This window comes from Heptranchias perlo, chromosome 30 (genome assembly GCF_035084215.1).
Source record: "Heptranchias perlo isolate sHepPer1 chromosome 30, sHepPer1.hap1, whole genome shotgun sequence".
NCBI lineage: Eukaryota > Metazoa > Chordata > Chondrichthyes > Hexanchiformes > Hexanchidae > Heptranchias > Heptranchias perlo.
This window is the reverse complement of record NC_090354.1, coordinates 30,313,479-30,331,784: the sequence shown is the minus strand read 5'-3', so window position 1 is coordinate 30,331,784 and position 18,306 is coordinate 30,313,479. Positions and strand designations below refer to the sequence as shown.

General features: G+C 46.3%; 1 protein-coding gene across 1 annotated transcript in view; it reads right to left on the bottom strand.

Annotated features, from left to right (window-relative positions):
• LOC137300026 (angiotensin-converting enzyme-like) overlaps positions 1 to 18,306 on the bottom strand; it is a 107,191-nt gene that overhangs the window by 23,368 nt on the left and 65,517 nt on the right. The window contains exon 14 of the mRNA XM_067969118.1: positions 3,903 to 3,990. Within this exon, the coding sequence (XP_067825219.1) occupies positions 3,903 to 3,990 (88 nt within the window). The remainder of the gene's footprint in view (positions 1 to 3,902; positions 3,991 to 18,306) is intronic.

Below are 18,306 nucleotides of genomic sequence, written 5' to 3'. Positions count from 1 at the left end.
TGTGTGTGGACAGGATGCAGCTTGGCTTTGAACCCCCTCATTGACCAGCCTGACCCTCTGAGAACGGTCACTTGGATGTGATACTAGAGGGCGGCTGGAGAGTAGGAAAAGCAGTAACAGGACAGGAAGGGAGGGGATAAAATAAGACAAACACAGCCTCCCTCTTTTTGATAAATAGAGCACTGTGTATGTGCATTGTGTGTGTGCACTGAATGTGCTGGTTTTGTCCTGTGTGTGCACTGTGTGTGCATTGTGTAAGTGCACTGTATTTGTCTGCAATGGGTGTGCACTGTGTATGTGCACCATGTGTGTGCATTGTGTGTATGTACTATGTGCACTGTGTGTATCTTGTGTGTGCTATGTGCATGAGCCATGTGTGCACCGTTTGTGCAGTGTGTGTGCACAGTGTGTGTCATGGGTGTTCACTGTGTGTGTCCTGTGTGTGCTCACTGTGTTTGCACTGTGTATGCATGTTTGTGCACAGTGTGTCTGCCTGTGTGTGTTCTATGTGTGCGTCCTGTGTGCCTGTGTGTACATTATATGTGCTTGTGTGTGCTTGTGTGTACATACATATACACGGTGTATACATTGTGTGTGCCCGTGTGTACACAATGTGGGCTTTTGTGTGTACTGTGTGTGCCTGCATGTGCCTGTGCATGCCTGTGTGTGCGCTGTGTAAGCTTTTGTGTGCACTGTGTGTACACTATGCGTGCTTATGTATACATTATGTGCGCTTGTGTGTGCACTGTGTGTGCCTGCATGTGCCTTTGCGTGCACTGTGTATGCACTATGTGTGCTTGTGTGGGAACTATGTGCACCTGTGTATACACTACATGTGCTTGTGTGTACATGGTGTGTACACTGTGTGTGCACTGTGTGTTCACTACATATGCTTGTGTGTTAATTACAGATTGTGTTGTATAATATTTAGTGTTAATTACTAATTGTATCACATAGTATTTAGTACGAATTACTGATTGTGTGTAGATCACAATCAGTGAGTAGATCACACGTTAGATAGGTGTTGTCCAGGTCTTGCTGCATGCAGGCATGGACTGCTTCATTATCTGAGGGGTTGCGAATGGAACTGAACACTGTGCAATCATCAGCGAACATCCCCATTTCTGACCTTATGATGGAGGGAAGATCATTGATGAAGCAGCTGAAGATGGTTGGGGCTAGGACATTGCCCTGAGGAACTCCTGCAGCAATGTCCTGGGGCGGAGTTGATTGGCCTCCAACAACCACTACCATCTTCCTTTGTGCTAGGTATGACTCCAGAAACTGGAGAGTTTTCCTCCTGATTTCCATTGACTTCAATTTTACTAGGGCTCCTTGGTGCCACACTCGGTCAAATGCTGCCTTGATGTCAAGGGCAGTCACTCTCACCTCACCTCTGGAATTCAGCTCTTTTGTTCATGTTTGGACCAATGTGGTCTGGAGCCGAGTGGTCCTGGCAGAACCCAAACTGAGCATCGGTGAGCAGGTTATTGGTGAGTAAGTGCCGCTTGATAGCACTGTCGACGACACCTTCCATCACTTTGCTGATGATTGAGAGTAGACTGATGGGGTGGTAATTGGCCGTATTGGATTTGTCCTGCTTTTTGTGGACAGGACATACCTGGGCAATTTTCCACATTGTCGGGTAGATGCCAGTGTTGTAGCTGTACTGGAACAGTTTGGCTAGAGGCGCGGCTAGTTCTGGAGCACAAGACTTCAGCACTACAGCCGGGATGTTGTCGGGGCCCATAGCCTTTGATATACCCAGTGCACTCAGCCGTTTCTTGATATCGCGTGGAGTGAATCGAATTGGCTGAAGACTGGCTTCTGTGATGGTGGGGATATCGGGAGGAGGCCGAGATGGATCATCCACTCGGCACGTCTGGCTGAGGATGGTTGCAAACGCTTCAGCCTTGTCTTTTGCACTCAGGTGCTGGACTCCGCCATCATTGAGGATGGGGATGTTTACAGAGCCTCCTCCTCCCGTTAATTGTTTAATTGTCCACCACCATTCACGACTGGATGTGGCAGGACTGCAGAGCTTTGATCCGATCTGTTGGTTGTGGAATCTCTTAGCTCTGTCTATAGCATGTTGCTTCCACTGTTTAGCATGCATGTAGCTTCACCAGGTTGGCACCTCATTTTCAGGTACACTCGATGCTGCTCCTGGCATGCTCTTCTACACTCCTCATTGAACCAGGGTTGATCCCCTGGCTTGTTGGTAATGGTAGTGTGAGGAATATGCCAGGCCATGAGGTTATAGATTGTGCTGGAATACAAATCTGCTGCTGCTGATGGCCCACAGCGCCTCATGGATGCCCAATTTTGAGCTGCTAGATCTGTTCTGAATCTATCCCATTTGGCACGGTGATAGTGCCACACAACACGTTGGATGGTGTCCTCAGTGTGAACTTAGGGATTAGGGCCGCTCGATCTGTGCTTCCTCCTCGCTCAATTTTCATGAAGCAAGTCCACTCTCACTTTGTCAAAGCATTGCACACTCACTCCGTAGTGCATGACTGAAGTTTCACACTCAAACTCTTTACTTGTATGAATGGTGTTGCACACTCACATCCTGTAGTGTGTGAATAACATTGCTCATTCACATCTGTAGTGTATTAATGATATTATACACCCACATCCTGTAGTTTATGAATGGCATTGCATGTTCACACTTGGTAGTGTATGAATGACATTGCACACTCACATCTGTAGTGTATGAATGACATTGCACACTCAGACTCTGTATGTATGAATTACATTGCACACTTACACTCTGTAGTGTATGAATTACATTACACACTCACACTCTGTAGTGTATGAATGGTGTTGCACACTCAGACTTTGTAGTGTATGAATGGTGTTGCACACTCACACTCTGTAGTGTATGAATAATGTTGCACACTCACACTCTGTAGTGTATGAATAATATTGCACACTCACATTCTGTACTATATACATGACATTGCAAACTCACATCACGCAGTGTGTGAATAACATTGCACATTCACATCTGTAGTGTAATAATGATATTATACACGCACACCCTGTAGTGTATAAATGGCATTGCACGCTCACACTCGGTAGTGTATGAATGGCATTGTACATTGATATTCTTTAGCGTATGAATGGTGTTGCACACTCAGACTTTGTAGTGTATGAATGACATTGCACACTCACACTCGGTAGTGTATGAATGGCATTGCACACTCAGACTTTGCAATGTATGAATGACATTGCACACTCACACTCGGTAGTGTATGAATGGCATTGCACACTCAGACTTTGCAGTGTATGAATGACATTGCACACTCACACTCGGTAGTGTATGAATGGCATTGCACACTCAAACTTTGCAGTGTATGAATGGCATTGTACATTGATATTCTTTAGCGTATGAATGGTGTTGCACACTCAGACTTTGCAATGTATGAATGACATTGCATACTCACACTCGGTAGTGTATGAATGGCATTGCACACTCAGACTTTGTAGTATATGAATGACATTGCACACTCAGACTTTGCAGTGTATGAATGACATTGCACACTCAGACTTTGCAGTGTATGAATGGCATTGCACACTGATATCCTTTAGCGTATGAATGGTGTTGCACATTCAGACTTTGTAGTGTATGAATGACATTGCACACTCACACTCGGTAGTGTATGAACGGCATTGCGCACTCAGACTTTGCAGTGTATGAATGACATTGCGCACTCACACTCGGTAGTGTATGAATTGCATTGCACACTGATATGCTTTAGTGAATGAATGGTGTTACACACTCACACTCTGTAGTGTATGAATGGTGTTGCACACTCACACTCTGTAGAAAATGAGTTGTTTAGTTAACACATGATAAAGAAGGTGAAGCTGATTCATTACAGTCTGCTACTTACCAGGGTCCAGAGGGAGACAGCTCCCGTTTGCTCGACATACTTTTGCGACACTGTAGGTAGTTTCCATCTGAGACAAGACGTTGTTGTACTAGAAAGAGAAAAGGCTGACTGTTAAACACAATCATTTTGGATCCATTGGATGGACAGGATGGAGGTGCAAAACTGGGGCAACTGACAGTGCTTCTCTCTGGAAAAAGAGACTTTGATAAGATGATATTTTGACCGAGTTTATCCTGGCAAATTATTTCTTATGGTGAAAAGTTAAAATCCCTGGGAATAAAAGTTAAAAATTAGAATAAAAAGGTAAGTGAGAGGGAAATTTCCTACCAAAAGAGTGAGAAAGATGTAGAAAAGGTGATCAGGGAAGGAGTGAGGTCCCGGCTTCCTGCAACACCGATCTAATGTGTGATCTACTCACTGATTGTGATCTACACACACAGTCAGTAATTCGTACTAAATACTATGTGACACAATTAGTAATTAACACTAAATATAATACAACACAATCTGTAATTAACACTAATTACTATATGACACAATCCATAATTCACCTTAAATACTGCATGACACAATCAGTAATTCACATGAAATACTACACGACACAATCAGTAATTCAAATCAAATACCATATGACAAAATCAGTAATTCACATCAAATACTACACAACGCAAACAATAATTTACTTCAAATACTGCACTATACAATTAGTAATCCTCGTCAAATACGACACGACACAATTAATAATTCACATCAATTCACATCAAATAGTACAGGACATGATCAGTAATTCAGGTCAAATACTACACGACACAACCAATAATTCACATCTGTATGGGTGGAGATGAGAAATAACAAAGGGCAGAAAACACAGGTAGGAGTAGTTTATAGGGCTAACAGTAGTTATACTGTTAGACAGGGTATTAATCAAGAAATAAGAGGAGCTTGTTACAAATGTAATGCAATAATCGTGGGGGACTTTAATCTTCATATAGACTGGGCAAATCAAATTGATGAAAGTAGTTTGGAGGACGAGTTCATAGAATCATAGAATCATAGAATCATAGAAGTTACAACATGGAAACAGGCCCTTCGGCCCAACATGTCCATGTCGCCCAGTTTATACCACTAAGCTAGTCCCAATTGCCTGCACTTGGCCCATATCCCTCTATACCCATCTTACCCATGTAACTGTCCAAATGCTTTTTAAAAGACAAAATTGTACCCGCCTCTACTACTGCCTCTGGCAGCTCGTTCCAGACACTCACCACCCTTTGAGTGAAAAAATTGCCCCTCTGGACCCTTTTGTATCTCTCCCCTCTCACCTTAAATCTGTGCCCCCTCGTTATAGACTCCCCTACCTTTGGGAAAAGATTTTGACTATCGACCTTATCTATGCCCCTCATTATTTTATAGACTTCTATAAGATCACCCCTTAACCTCCTACTCTCCAGGGAAAAAAGTCCCAGTCTGTCTAACCTCTCCCTGTAAGTCAAACCATCAAGTCCCGGTAGCATCCTAGTAAATCTTTTCTGCACTCTTTCTAGTTTAATAATATCCTTTCTATAATAGGGTGACCAGAACTGTACACAGTACTCCAAGTGTGGCCTCACCAATGCCCTGTACAACTTCAACAAGACATCCCAACTCCTGCATTCAATGTTCTGACCAATGAAACCAAGCATGCTGAATGCCTTCTTCACCACCCTATCCACCTGTGACTCCACTTTCAAGGAGCTATGAACCTGTACTCCGAGATCTCTTTGTTCTATAACTCTCCCCAACGCCCTACCATTAACGGAGTAGGTCCTGGCCCGATTCGATCTACCAAAATGCATCACCTCACATTTATCTAAATTAAACTCCATCTGCCATTCATCGGCCCACTGGCCCAATTTATCAAGATCCCGTTGCAATCCTAGATAACCTTCTTCACTGTCCACAATGCCACCAATCTTGATGTCATCTGCAAACTTACTAACCATGCCTCCTAAATTCTCATCCAAATCATTAATATAAATAACAAATAACAGCGGACCCAACACCGATCCCTGAGGCACACCGCTGGACACAGGCATCCAGTTTGAAAAACAACCCTCTACAACCACCCTCTGTCTTCTGTCGTCAAGCCAATTTTGTATCCAATTGGCTACCTCACCTTGGATCCCATGAGATTTAACCTTATGTAACAACCTACCATGCGGTACCTTGTCAAATGCTTTGCTGAAGTCCATGTAGACCACGTCTACTGCACAGCCCTCATCTATCTTCTTGGTTACCCCTTCAAAAAACTCAATCAAATTCGTGAGACATGATTTTCCTCTCACAAAACCATGCTGACTGTTCCTAATTAGTCCCTGCCTCTCCAAATGCCTGTAGATCCTGTCCCTCAGAATACCCTCTAACAACTTACCCACTACAGATGTCAGGCTCACTGGCCTGTAGTTCCCAGGCTTTTCCCTGCCGCCCTTCTTAAACAAAGGCATAACATTTGCTACCCTCCAATCTTCAGGCACCTCACCTGTAGCGGTGGATGATTCAAATATCTCTGCTAGGGGACCCGCAATTGTCTCAAATGCATTCATGGAATGCATTTGAGACAATTTCCCAGAACAATACGTTGTGGAACCAACCAGGGAACAGGCTATTTTAGATCTTGTATTGTGTAATGAGGCAGGGTTAATTAGTAATCTCACAGTAAAAGATCCTCTGGGGAAGAGCGATCATAATATGATAGAATTTCACATTGAGTTCGAGTGGCGTACTTAAGTCCGAAATTAGAGTCTTAAACTTAGACAAAGCCAATTACATAGGTATGAGGGGCGAGTTGGCTAAGCTGGATTAGGTAATTAGATTAAAATGTATGACGGTAGATAAGCAATGGCAAACATTTAAAGAAATATTTCATAATTCTCAACGAATATACATTCCATTGAGGAATAAAAACTCCACGGGAAAAGTGATCCATCCGTGGCTGACCAAAGAAGTTAAGGATAGTATTAGATTAAAAGAAGAGGCTTAAAATGTTGCCAAGAAGAGTAGTAAGTTTGAGGATTGGGAGAATTTTAGAAACCAACAAATGACGATCAAAAAATTGATAAAAAGGGAGAAAATAGAATATGAGAGTAAACTAGCAAGAAATATAAAAACAGATTGTAAGATCTTCTACAAGTCTGTAAAAAGGAAGAGAGTAGCGAAAGTAAACGTGGGTCCCTTAGAGACTGAGACAGGAGAAATTATAATGAGGAATAAGGAAATGGCAGAGACGTTAAACAAATATTTTGTATCTGTCTTCACAGTAGAAGACACAAAGACATACCAGAAATAATGGGGAACCAAGGGGCTAATGAGAGTGAGGAACTTAAAGTAATTAATATTAGTAAAGAAAAAGAACTGGGAAATGAATGTGACTAAAACCAACAAATTCCCTGGACCTGATGGCCTACGTCCTAGGGTTCTAAAAGAGGTGGCCGCAGAGATAATGGATGCATTTGTTGTGATCTTCCAAAATTCCCTAGATTCTACAACGGTCCCAGTGGATTGGAAGGTAGCAAATGTAACACTACTATTCAAGAAAGGAAGGAGAGAGGAAACAGTGAACTGCAGGCTAGTTAAACTGACATCAATAGTCGGGAAAATGCTAGAATCTATTATTAAGGATGTGGTAATGGGGCACTTAGAAAATCATAATATGATTAGGCAGAGTCAATTCTGTTTTATGAAAAGGAAATCGTTTTTGACAAATCTATCAGAATTTTTTGAGGAAGTAACTAGCAGGGTAAATAAAGGGGAACCAGTGGATGTAGTATATTTGGATTTTCAAAAGGCATTCGATAAGGTGCCACACAAAAGTTTGTCACACAAGATAAGGGCTCATGGGATTGGGGGTAATATATTGTCATGGATAGAGGATTAGTTAACGGACAGAAAACAGAGAGTAGGGATAAATGGGTCATTTTCAGGTTGGCAGGCTGTAACTAGTGGGGTACCGCAAGGATCAGTGCTTGGGCCTCAGCTATTTACAATCTATATTAATGACTTAGATGAAGGGATCGAGTGTAATGTATCCAAGTTTGCTGATGATACAAAGCGAGGTGGGAAAGTAAGCTGTGAGGAGGACACAAAGGGCTCGATTTTGAAAGGTCAGCGGGATGGCAGTGGAGGGATCAATGGGCCCGCGGCAAACCTGGATAATAAAAACTTACCGTTCCCCACGCAATCGCGACCTAATTGGTGGCCATTAACGTAGTTTCCGGGTTTGCCGTCCGAGAGCTGCGCAGTGGGCGGACTGCGCACCCACATGACAGGCTGTCAGCTGGAGCGGCTCTATTTAAAGGGCCATTGATCCAATGGCTTTTGCTGGAGCAAAGACCAAAAAACACAATGGAGCAGCACAGGGGCAAGGCTGCTCCAAGATTCAGCGATGCCTCACTGCAGCAGCTACTGGCTGGAGTGAGGAGGAGGAGGAAACTGTTTTACGCGGCGGACGGGAGGAAGCGCCCTGCCTCTGCCACCAAGAAGGCCTGGCTCAAGGTGGCAGAGGAGGTCACCAGCAGGATTAACATATCCCGCGCTTGGGTCCAGGGCAGGACCTAATGACCTAACTAGGTCAGCAAAAGTGAGTACACTTACTGTTTCTCCTACATTCCGTGTTCCACATCACCCCCAAACCCCAACTCATTCTGCACTGCCAACACTACTCCATCACATCACTCCTCACACCCACTTAAGGCTCATCCTCAACTTACCTTCACTTCCTCAGCAGTTCCTCAACTCCCCATTAGTCACCCCACCACTACCACTCACCTCAATCCTCATCCAATGCGATGTCTCTGTCTCACACTCACCCTCTGAGGCATCTCTTTCACGGTCAGCCTCACCCAAAGCAATGCATTCATCGGCTGGCCACTTCACCATCACTCACTCACTCACACGTCTGTACTTTCTCCCCTTCTAGAAGAGAGGTCAAAATGCACACGAGAGGGCGAGGACTGGGGGGGGGGCCACAACAGATAGTGGTCCTCACAGACGCGGATGAGGAGGCGCTGGAGATCAGCCGCATCCTCGAATGCCTGTCCGTCGGGGACGTCGAGACTGGCACCCCACAAACGTCTGGTGACACAACTTCAACATTCATCACACACAACATGAATTGATGTTAACAATGATTGGCATGTTGAACATCTCAGTATGCTCATCGCAACATGACACATCTGTGATGATTCTTAATATTGCCTTCTGTTCTCTTACAGGCCCTTCAATGACCGCAGTGATGGCAGAGGGCAATTCCTCAGAGGAGCTCCTGGACTCTGAGGGTGCACCGTCACATCTTAGTGAGCCTTAGTGTGATACTCACACCTCAGTGGGTCCTAGTCCTCTGTTAGTTGGGTTGGCACTTGGTGAGTTACCACATGTGAGCTCGAGCAGTCAGTGGTGGCAGGGGCAGCTGTGGACAGTCCGTGTCAGTGGGAGCACTCCTCTCCAGGCTCTGCTCAGCTGGACGCAGATGCTGAACCCCAGGGGCCATCCTTTAAAAGGAGAATGATCGAGGGACAGCAGCACATTTGCGAGGTGCTGGAACAGGTGCCACGCGCACTCTCCACAATAGCGCAGAGGATGGAGGAGTCCAACTCCTGCATGAGTGGAATGGTGACACAGGTACGAGAAGGAATCTCTGAGATAGTGTCGCAGGGACGTGAGGAACTGTCTGAGATAGTGTTGCACGTAACTGCTGAAATGTCTGAGATAGTGTCGCAGGCAGGTGCGGGAATGTCTGCGATGGAGAGAAAGCTAGCCTCCGTTGAGCTTCAAGCTCGGCTCACAAATGAGTCCATTCAGGCCCTGACAATGGTCGTTCGGACTCAGGGTGAACTTAAACAGGTTGACAGATACTTTAGAAGTGGCCTTACAAGGCATCGCACATGTCCTCCAAACTATTGTCCAGCAGGGTGGTAGGAGTGGTCACTTTACAGTGGGTGTATGTGTAGTTGCAGGACTGTTTTGTGCAGGGAGTGGGGTGGGGGAGGGTGTGCTGGTGTTGGCACTGTTCTTTTCAGGTGGTGTGAGGACTGGACTCTTCTCACTTTCTGATATTACGAGAACTGTTCACATATGAGTGACTCCCTAGCCTCACGAGCAGCCAGGTGAGCCATTGCCTTGCCAATGGGTTCGTCCTCCTCCTCCTCCTCCTCCTCTCTCCTGCTCTTCCTCAATGTGGATGGCAGGTGTGGATGGTGGATAAGGGATGGGGCCTCCTCTCTGATGCACCATGTTGTGCAGGACACAACACGTGATTATAATACGATCCACTCTCGCTGTTTTTTTATTATTCGTTCATGGGATGTGGGCGTCGCTGGCGAGGCCGGCATTTATTGCCCATCCCGAATTGCCCTTGAGAAGGTGTTGGTGAGCCGCCTTCTTGAACCGCTGCAGTCCGTGTGGTGACGGTTCTCCCACAGTGCTGTTAGGAAGGGAGTTCCAGGATTTTGACCCAGCGACGATGAAGGAACGGCGATATATTTCCAAGTCGGGATGGTGTGTGACATGGAGGGGAACGTGCAGGTGGTGTTGTTCCCATGTACCTGCTGCTCTTGTCCTTCTAGGTGGTAGAGGTTGCGGGTTTGGGAGGTGCTGTCGAAGAAGCCTTGGCGAGTTGCTGCGGTGCATCCTGTGGATGGTACACACTGCAGTCACAGTGCACTGGTGGTGAAGGGAGTGAATGTTTAGGGTGGTGGATGGGGTGCCAATCAAGCGGGCTGCTTTGTCCTGGATGGTGTCGAGCTTCTTGAGTGTTGTTGGAGCTGCACTCATCCAAGCAAGTGGAGAGTATTCCATCACACTCCTGACTTGTGCCTTGTAGATGGTGGAAAGGCTTTGGGGAGTCAGGAGGTGAGTCACTCGCTGCAGAATACCCAGCCTCTGACCTGCTCCTGTAGCCGCAGTATTTATATGGCTGGTCCAGTTAAGTATCTGGTCAATGGTGACCCCCAGGATGTTGATGGTGGAGGATTCGGCGATGGTAATGCCGTTGAATGTCAAGGGGAGGCGGTTAGACTCTCTCTTGTTGGAGATGGTCATTGCCTGGCACTTGTCTGGCGCAAATGTTACTTGCCACTTATGAGCCCAAGCCTGGATGTTGTCCAGGTCTTGCTGCATGTGGGCTCGGACTGCTTCATTATCTGAGGGGTTGCGAATGGAACTGAACACTGTGCAATCATCAGCGAACATCCCCATTTCTGACCTTATGATGGAGGGAAGGTCATTGATGAAGCAGCTGAAGATGGTTGGGCCTAGGACACTGCCCTGAGGAACTCCTGCAGCAATGTCCTGGGGCTGAGCTGATTGGCCTCCAACAACCACGAACATCTTCCTTTGTGCTAGAGATGACTCCAGCCACTGAAAAGTTTTCCCCCTGATTCCCATTGACTTCAATTTTACTAGGGCTCCTTGGTGCCACACTCGGTCAAATGCTGCCTTGATGTCAAGGGCAGTCACTCTCACCTCACCTCTGGAATTCAGCTCTTTTGTCCATGTTTGGACCAAGGCTGTAATCAGGTCTGGAGCCGAGTGGTCCTGGCGGAACCCAAACTGAGCATCGGTGAGCAGGTTATTGGTGAGTAAGTGCCGCTTGATAGCACTGTCGACGACACCTTCCATCACTCTGCTGATGATTGAGAGTAGACTGATGGGGCGGTAATTGGCCGGATTGGATTTGTCCTGCTTTTTGTGGACAGGACATACCTGGGCAATTTTCCACATTGTCGGGTAGATGCCAGTGGTGTAGCTGTACTGGAACAGCTTGGCTAGAGACACAGCTAGTTCTGGAGCACAAGTCTTCAGCACTACAGCTGGGATGTTGTTGGAGCCCATAGCCTTTACTGTATCCAGTGCACTCAGCCGTTTCTTGATATCACGTGGAGTGAATCGAATTGGCTGAAGACTGGCTTCTGTGATGGTGGGGATATCGGGAGGAGGCCAAGATGGATCATCCACTCGGCACTTCTGGCTGAAGATGGTTGCAAATGCTTCAGCCTTGTCTTTTGCACTCAGGTGCTGGACTCCGCCATCATTGAGGATGTGAATGTTTGCAGAGCCTCCTCCTCCCGTTAGTTGTTTAATTGTCCACCACCATTCACGACTGGATGTGGCAGGACTGCAGAGCTTTGATCTGATCCGTTGGTTTTGGAATCGCTTGGCTCTGTCTGTAACATGTTGCTTCCGCTGTTTGGCATGCATGTAGTCCTGAGTTGTAGCTTCACCAGGTTGGCATCTCATTTTTAGGTACGCCTGGTGCTGCTCCTGGCATGCTCTTCTACACTCCTCATTGAACCAGGGTTGATCCCCTGGCTTGTTGGTAATGGTAGAGTGAGGAATATGCCGGGCCATGAGGTTACAGATTGTGCTGGAATACAATTCTGCTGCTGCAGATGGCCCACAGCGCCTCATGGATGCCCAGTTTTGAGCTGCTGGATCTGTTCTGAATCTATCCCATTTAGCACGGTGGTAGTGCCACACAACACGTTGGATGGCGTCCTCAGTGCGCAGACGGGACTTCGTCTCCACGAGGACTGTGTGGTGGTCACTCCTATCAATACTGTCATGGACAGATGCATTTGCGACAGGTAGATTGGTGAGGATGAGGTCAAGTAAGTTTTTCCCTCGTGTTGGTTCGCTCACCACCTGCCGCAGGCCCAGTCTGGCAGCTATGTCCTTCAGGACTCGGCCAGCTCGGTCAGTAGTGGCGCTACCGAGCCAATCTTGGTGATGGACATTGAAGTCCCCCACCCAGAGTACATTCCGTGCCCTTGCTACCCTCAGTGCTTCCTCCAAATGGTGTTCAGCATGGAGGAGGACTGATTCATCAGCTGAGGGAGGGCGGTAGGTGGTAATCAGCAGGAGGTTTCCTTGCCCATGTTTGACCTGATGCCATGAAATTTCATGGGGTCCAGAGTCAATGTTGAGGATTCCCAGGGCCACTCCTTCCTGACTGTATATCACTGTACCGCCACCTCTGGTGGGTCTGTCCTGCCGGTGGGACAGGACATACCCAGGGAGGGTGATGGAAGAGTCAGGGACGTTGGCTGAAAGATATATGATTCTGTGAGTATGGCTATGTCAGGCTGTTGCTTGACTAGTCTGTGGGACAGCTCCCCCAATTTCGGCACAAGTCCCCAGATGTTAGTGAGGAGGACTTTGCAGGGTCGACTGGGCTTGGTTTGCCTTTGTCGTGTCCGGTGCCTAGTGTTCTGATGCTGGGTGGTCCATCCAGTTTTATTCTTATTGTGCCTTTTTTAGCGAGATTGTACAACTGAGTGGCTTGCTCGGCCATTTCAGAGGGCAATTAAGAATCAACCACATTGCTGTGGGTCTGGAGTCACATATAGGTCAGACTGGGTAAGGGCGGCAGGTTTCCTTCCCTGAAGGACATTAGTGAACCAGATGGGTTTTTACGACAATCCAGTAGTTTCATGGCCACCATAGTTTCATGGTGCGTATTGAAGCGCTCCCCCAGAACCATCGAGGCACCAAAATCGCATCTTCAGCAGTCCTGTCGCATATCGATCTGGTGCTGATGTGGCTGTCGTTATATCGACGCTGGTGCTCGCTGATGGGGTTCCTCAGCGGTGTCATGAGCCTCGTGTGCAGGCGGCATCTCTTGTCCCAGAGGACCCAGCCCTTAAGGGTGTTCGGTGCGTGGAAGAGGGGCAGGATGTTGGATTCCCAGAGGATGAAGGAATCGTGGCAGCTGCCAGGGAACCTGGTGCACACGTGGTCACAAACGAGCTGAGTGTTGATGGAGTGATAGCCCTTTCTGTTGATAAACAGTCCTGGCTCGTGTGGAGGTGCTCGTATTGCTATATGGGTGCAATCGATTGCACCCTGCACTAGAGGGAAGGCAGCCACAGAGTGGAATCCCACTGTCCTCTCCGGCTGGCTGAGGTCGTCCACGGGGAAATTAACGTATTGCGGGGCCCTGCGAAACAAGCCGTCAGTGACCTGCCTTATGCACTTGTGTGCAGACGACTGAGAGACCACAGCGATGTTCCCGGTGGCACCCTGGAATGATCTGGAGGCGAAGAAGTTGAGGGCAGTGGTGTCTTTAACAGCAACGGGTAATTAGATGCCACCAGGCCCGGCTGGGAGCAACTCGGCATGAAGGAGGCTGCAGATGTCCGCGACTACCTGGCGACTGACTCTGAGCCTCTGTATGCACTGCTCCTCAGAGAGGTCCAAGAAGCTGAGCCTCGGTCTGTAGACCCTGTGGCGAGGGTAGTGCCTCCTATGACGTCGCTCTCTCTGTTGTTCCCCTCCGTGCTCTTGTGCAGGTGCCTGTGGCGCAGCACTGTGTTGTGGAGCTTCACATGGTGGAATGCACGCCGTGCCTGGCGAGGCTGGTGATGTTGCTCATCCTCGGATGTATTGGTGAATGCAGCCATGGCGACCCCCCATCCTGATGGTGTCAGTTTGAGGGGTTCTGAAAAGTTGGTAAATTTGCGTAAACAGAGTGGAAACCAAGAATTTTCAGTCTAAACACAAAGAACTCCCAGCGAAAAGTTTGTCTGAGAGAACTGAGTGCCCTGCTCCAATAACTCACCTCTTATCCCCAACTGTCAAACAGGGATTTAAATATCTAATTGGCTGCTGGTTGAAACACGACTCCTACAACATGGCGTGTTTCAGAGGCCACAGGAAACACGCTGAGGCAGAGTTAAAATCCTTTCCCTGCCTCAATCAACATAAAATTAAGTACTTTAACAAGTTCAACTCCCTTAATTACTGCTTTAAATACTTTCCCGCTGGCAATTACCTCCGGCATCCTGAAGCACGGCCACGCACCCAGATGCGTCTGGGTCGAATGTGGAAGTCAGCGGGTTGGAACCCGTTCCCTCTCCGGATTTCTCCGATTTTCTTGGCCCCCCAACCCCCAACGCACTTGGACTTGGCTTTCAAAATTGAACTAAAGGAGTCTGCAAAGGAATATAGGCAGGTTAAGTGAGTGGGCAAGAAGGTTGCGGATGGAGTATAATGTGGTAAAATGTGAGGTTATTCACTTTGGTCGGAAGAATAGAAAAACAGAATATCTTTTAAATGGTGAGAAACTATTAAATGTTGGTGTTCAGATGGATTTGGGTGTCCTTGAACACGAAACACAGAAAGTTAACATGCAGGTACAGCAAGCAATTAGGAAGGCAAATGGTATGTTGGCCTTTATTGCAAGGGTGTTTGCGTACAAGAGTAAGGAATTCTTGTTGCAATTGTACAGGGCTTTGGTGAGACCTCACCTGGAGTACTGCATACAGTTTTGGTCTCCTTATCTAAGGAAGGATATACTTGCTTTAGAGGCTGTGCAATGAAGGTTCACTAGATTGATTCCTGGGATGAGAGGGTTGTCCTGTGAGGAGAGATTGAGTAGAATGGACCTATACTCTCTGGAGTTTAGAAGAATGAGATACATAAGATTGTGAGATGGCGAAACAGGGTAGACGCTGAGAGGTTGTTTCACCTGGCTGAAGAGTCGAGAACTAGGGGACATAGACTTCGGATAAGTGGTCGGCCATTTAGGACTGGGATGAGGAGAAATTTCTTCACTCAGAAGGATGTGAATCTTTGGAATTCTCTGCTCCAGAGGGCTGTGGATGCTGAGTCATTGAGTATATTCAAAACTGAGATTGATATATTTTTGGACTCTAAGGGAATCAAGGGATATGGGGATTGGGCGGGAAAGTGGAGTTGAGGTTGGAAATCAGCCATGATCTTATTGAATGGCGGAGCAGGCTCGAAGGGCCGTTTGGCCTACACCTGCTCCTCTTTCTTATTTTCTTATGTTCTTAGCAGATACTACATGATACAATCAGCAATTCTCATCAAATACTACACGACACAATCAATAATTCACCTCAAATACTGCACCATACAATTGATAATTCACAAAAATATTACACGACACAATCAGCAATTCACAGTGAATATTACACGACACAATCAATAATTCGCATGAAATACTACATGACAAAAGCAGTAATTCACGACAAATACTGCATGGCACCATCAGTAATTCACATCAAATACTAAACAACACAATCAGTAACTCACATCATATACGATATGGCACAATCAGTAACTCACATCAAATAATTCACCCTAAATACTACATGGCAGAATTAGTAATTCACACTAAATACTGTACGACACGATCAATAATTCACATCAACTAATACACGAAACGATCAATAATCAACACTAAATACAGCAAGACACAATCAATAACTCATATCAAATACTACAAGACACAATCAGTAATTCACTTCAAGTACCAAATGGCACAATCAGTAATTTGCGGTAAATACTTTGTGGCACAATCAGCAATTCACACCAAATACTATATGACACAAAGTGTAATTCACAATAAATAATATACATCAATCAGAAATACACACTAAATAATTCCTGACACAGTCAATAATTCACACTAAATTTTAAATGGCACAATCAGTTATTCACATTAAATACTATACGACGCCATCAATAATTCATATCAAAAACTATACTACACAATTGTTAGTTCGCACCAAATACTACATGTCAAAAGCAGTAATTCACGTCAAATACTACACGAAACACTCAACTCAACGCACAGTCTTAACCCCGACCGTCTGAACGTGTCTTAGAGAGCCTGGAGGACCCCCCACCAGCGCTACTTAACGGGACCATGTTAGTTAGATTTACAGGTTAGTGGCTGGATTATTGCTTCTGGCAGCCGAGACATTTGTAACTGTTTTTGGAGGTCTCCTAGACTTCAATACTAGGACGTGGGGACATAGCCTAACATTTAGAACCAGGATGTGCAGGAGTGAAGTTAGGAAATGCTTCTACACGCAAAGGGTGGGAGAAGTTTGGAACAATCTTCTGCAGACGGCAGTTGATGCTCGCTCAATTATGAATTCTAAATCTGAGATTGATAGATTTCTGTGAACCAAGGGTATTAAGGGATATGGGACTAAGGCGGGTATATGGAGTTAGGTCACAGGTCCACCATGATCTCGTTGGATGGCGGAACAGACTCGAGGGGCTAAATGCCACGGCCACTTGCTGCCTCTTGATATGCGCCACCTTCTCCTGCAAGAAAGCGAGGCGTGTGTCTGGGTGATGTGCCTGTCATGGTTGAATAGCTGCCAGTGTGTGTGGCCTGTGAGTTGTGGGTGGGCGGCTTGCAACAGTAGTAATATGTAAGAGTGAGAGGAAGCATCTGATTGGGAGAGTTGAGTACTGATGGAAAGAGTTTATTGGTGTGTGGGTGATGGGGGTGCAGTGCATGGTGCAGTTGGTAGGAGACGCCACTTGACAGTTGACCTCACTCACCTTGACCACTCATGTCAAAGCATTGAACTTCTTCCTGCGCTGCATCCATGTTCATGATGCTGTGTGCCTGGCATTGACTTCGTCCCCCGCTGCCTCCCACTGGAGGCCTCTTGCCCCCTCCCCCAACCCCGGATTGCCCGTGGATATAAGATTTCCCTCTTCTGTCCACCTCTTGCAGCAAGGTCTCTAGTGCATCAGCAGAGAACCTTGGTGCATGCACTCTCACAGGCCTGGTACCAACTCAGATCGTCAGATTGGTGAGGTCTGGTGTGCAGATTGGAGGATGTGGGATTTAGTAGTTCGCAACCTTTATTCAATGTTTTAACATAACTCATCAGTTTGTAAACATAGGGTCGGGAGCTGTATCTGTGTTTTATGTGTGCGATGTCTGATCTCCGTTCAGACTCCGTGCAGACAGCAGACTGTTATTTTCAGCAAATAACAGGTACCAACTACCTTTAAGAGATTTCTAAGAGACAACCTGCCTCTGCTGGTGGAAAGTGCAAATTGCAATGAATCCTCGTGTCAACGCTGATTCAGAACGCCGCTTGAAGGTAAGTCCTCAGGCCTCACGCAAATCTCGTCCTGTCTGCGCAGGGGCCATTGGACGTGGGGGAATAGCGGATCACGCTACCCCCCCCCAATAATGGGTCCTATCCAATTTTTTCCCCCATCAAATACTATATGGCACAATCTGAAATTCACATAAAATGCTACACGGCACTATCAGTAATTCACATGAAATGCTACATGACACGAACAGTAATTCAAATCAAATACTACAGGACACAATCAGTAATTCACACTAAATACTAGTCGACTAAATCAATAATTCACATCAAAAACTACACAACTCAACCAGTAATTCATATCAAATACTATATTACACAATCAGAAACTCACATCAGATGCTACACAACACAATCAGTAGTTCACAACAAATACTACGACACCATAAATAATTCACATTAAATACTACACAACACAATCAGTAACACACTCAAATACTGCAAGAAACAATCAGTAAATCATATCAAATAATACATGA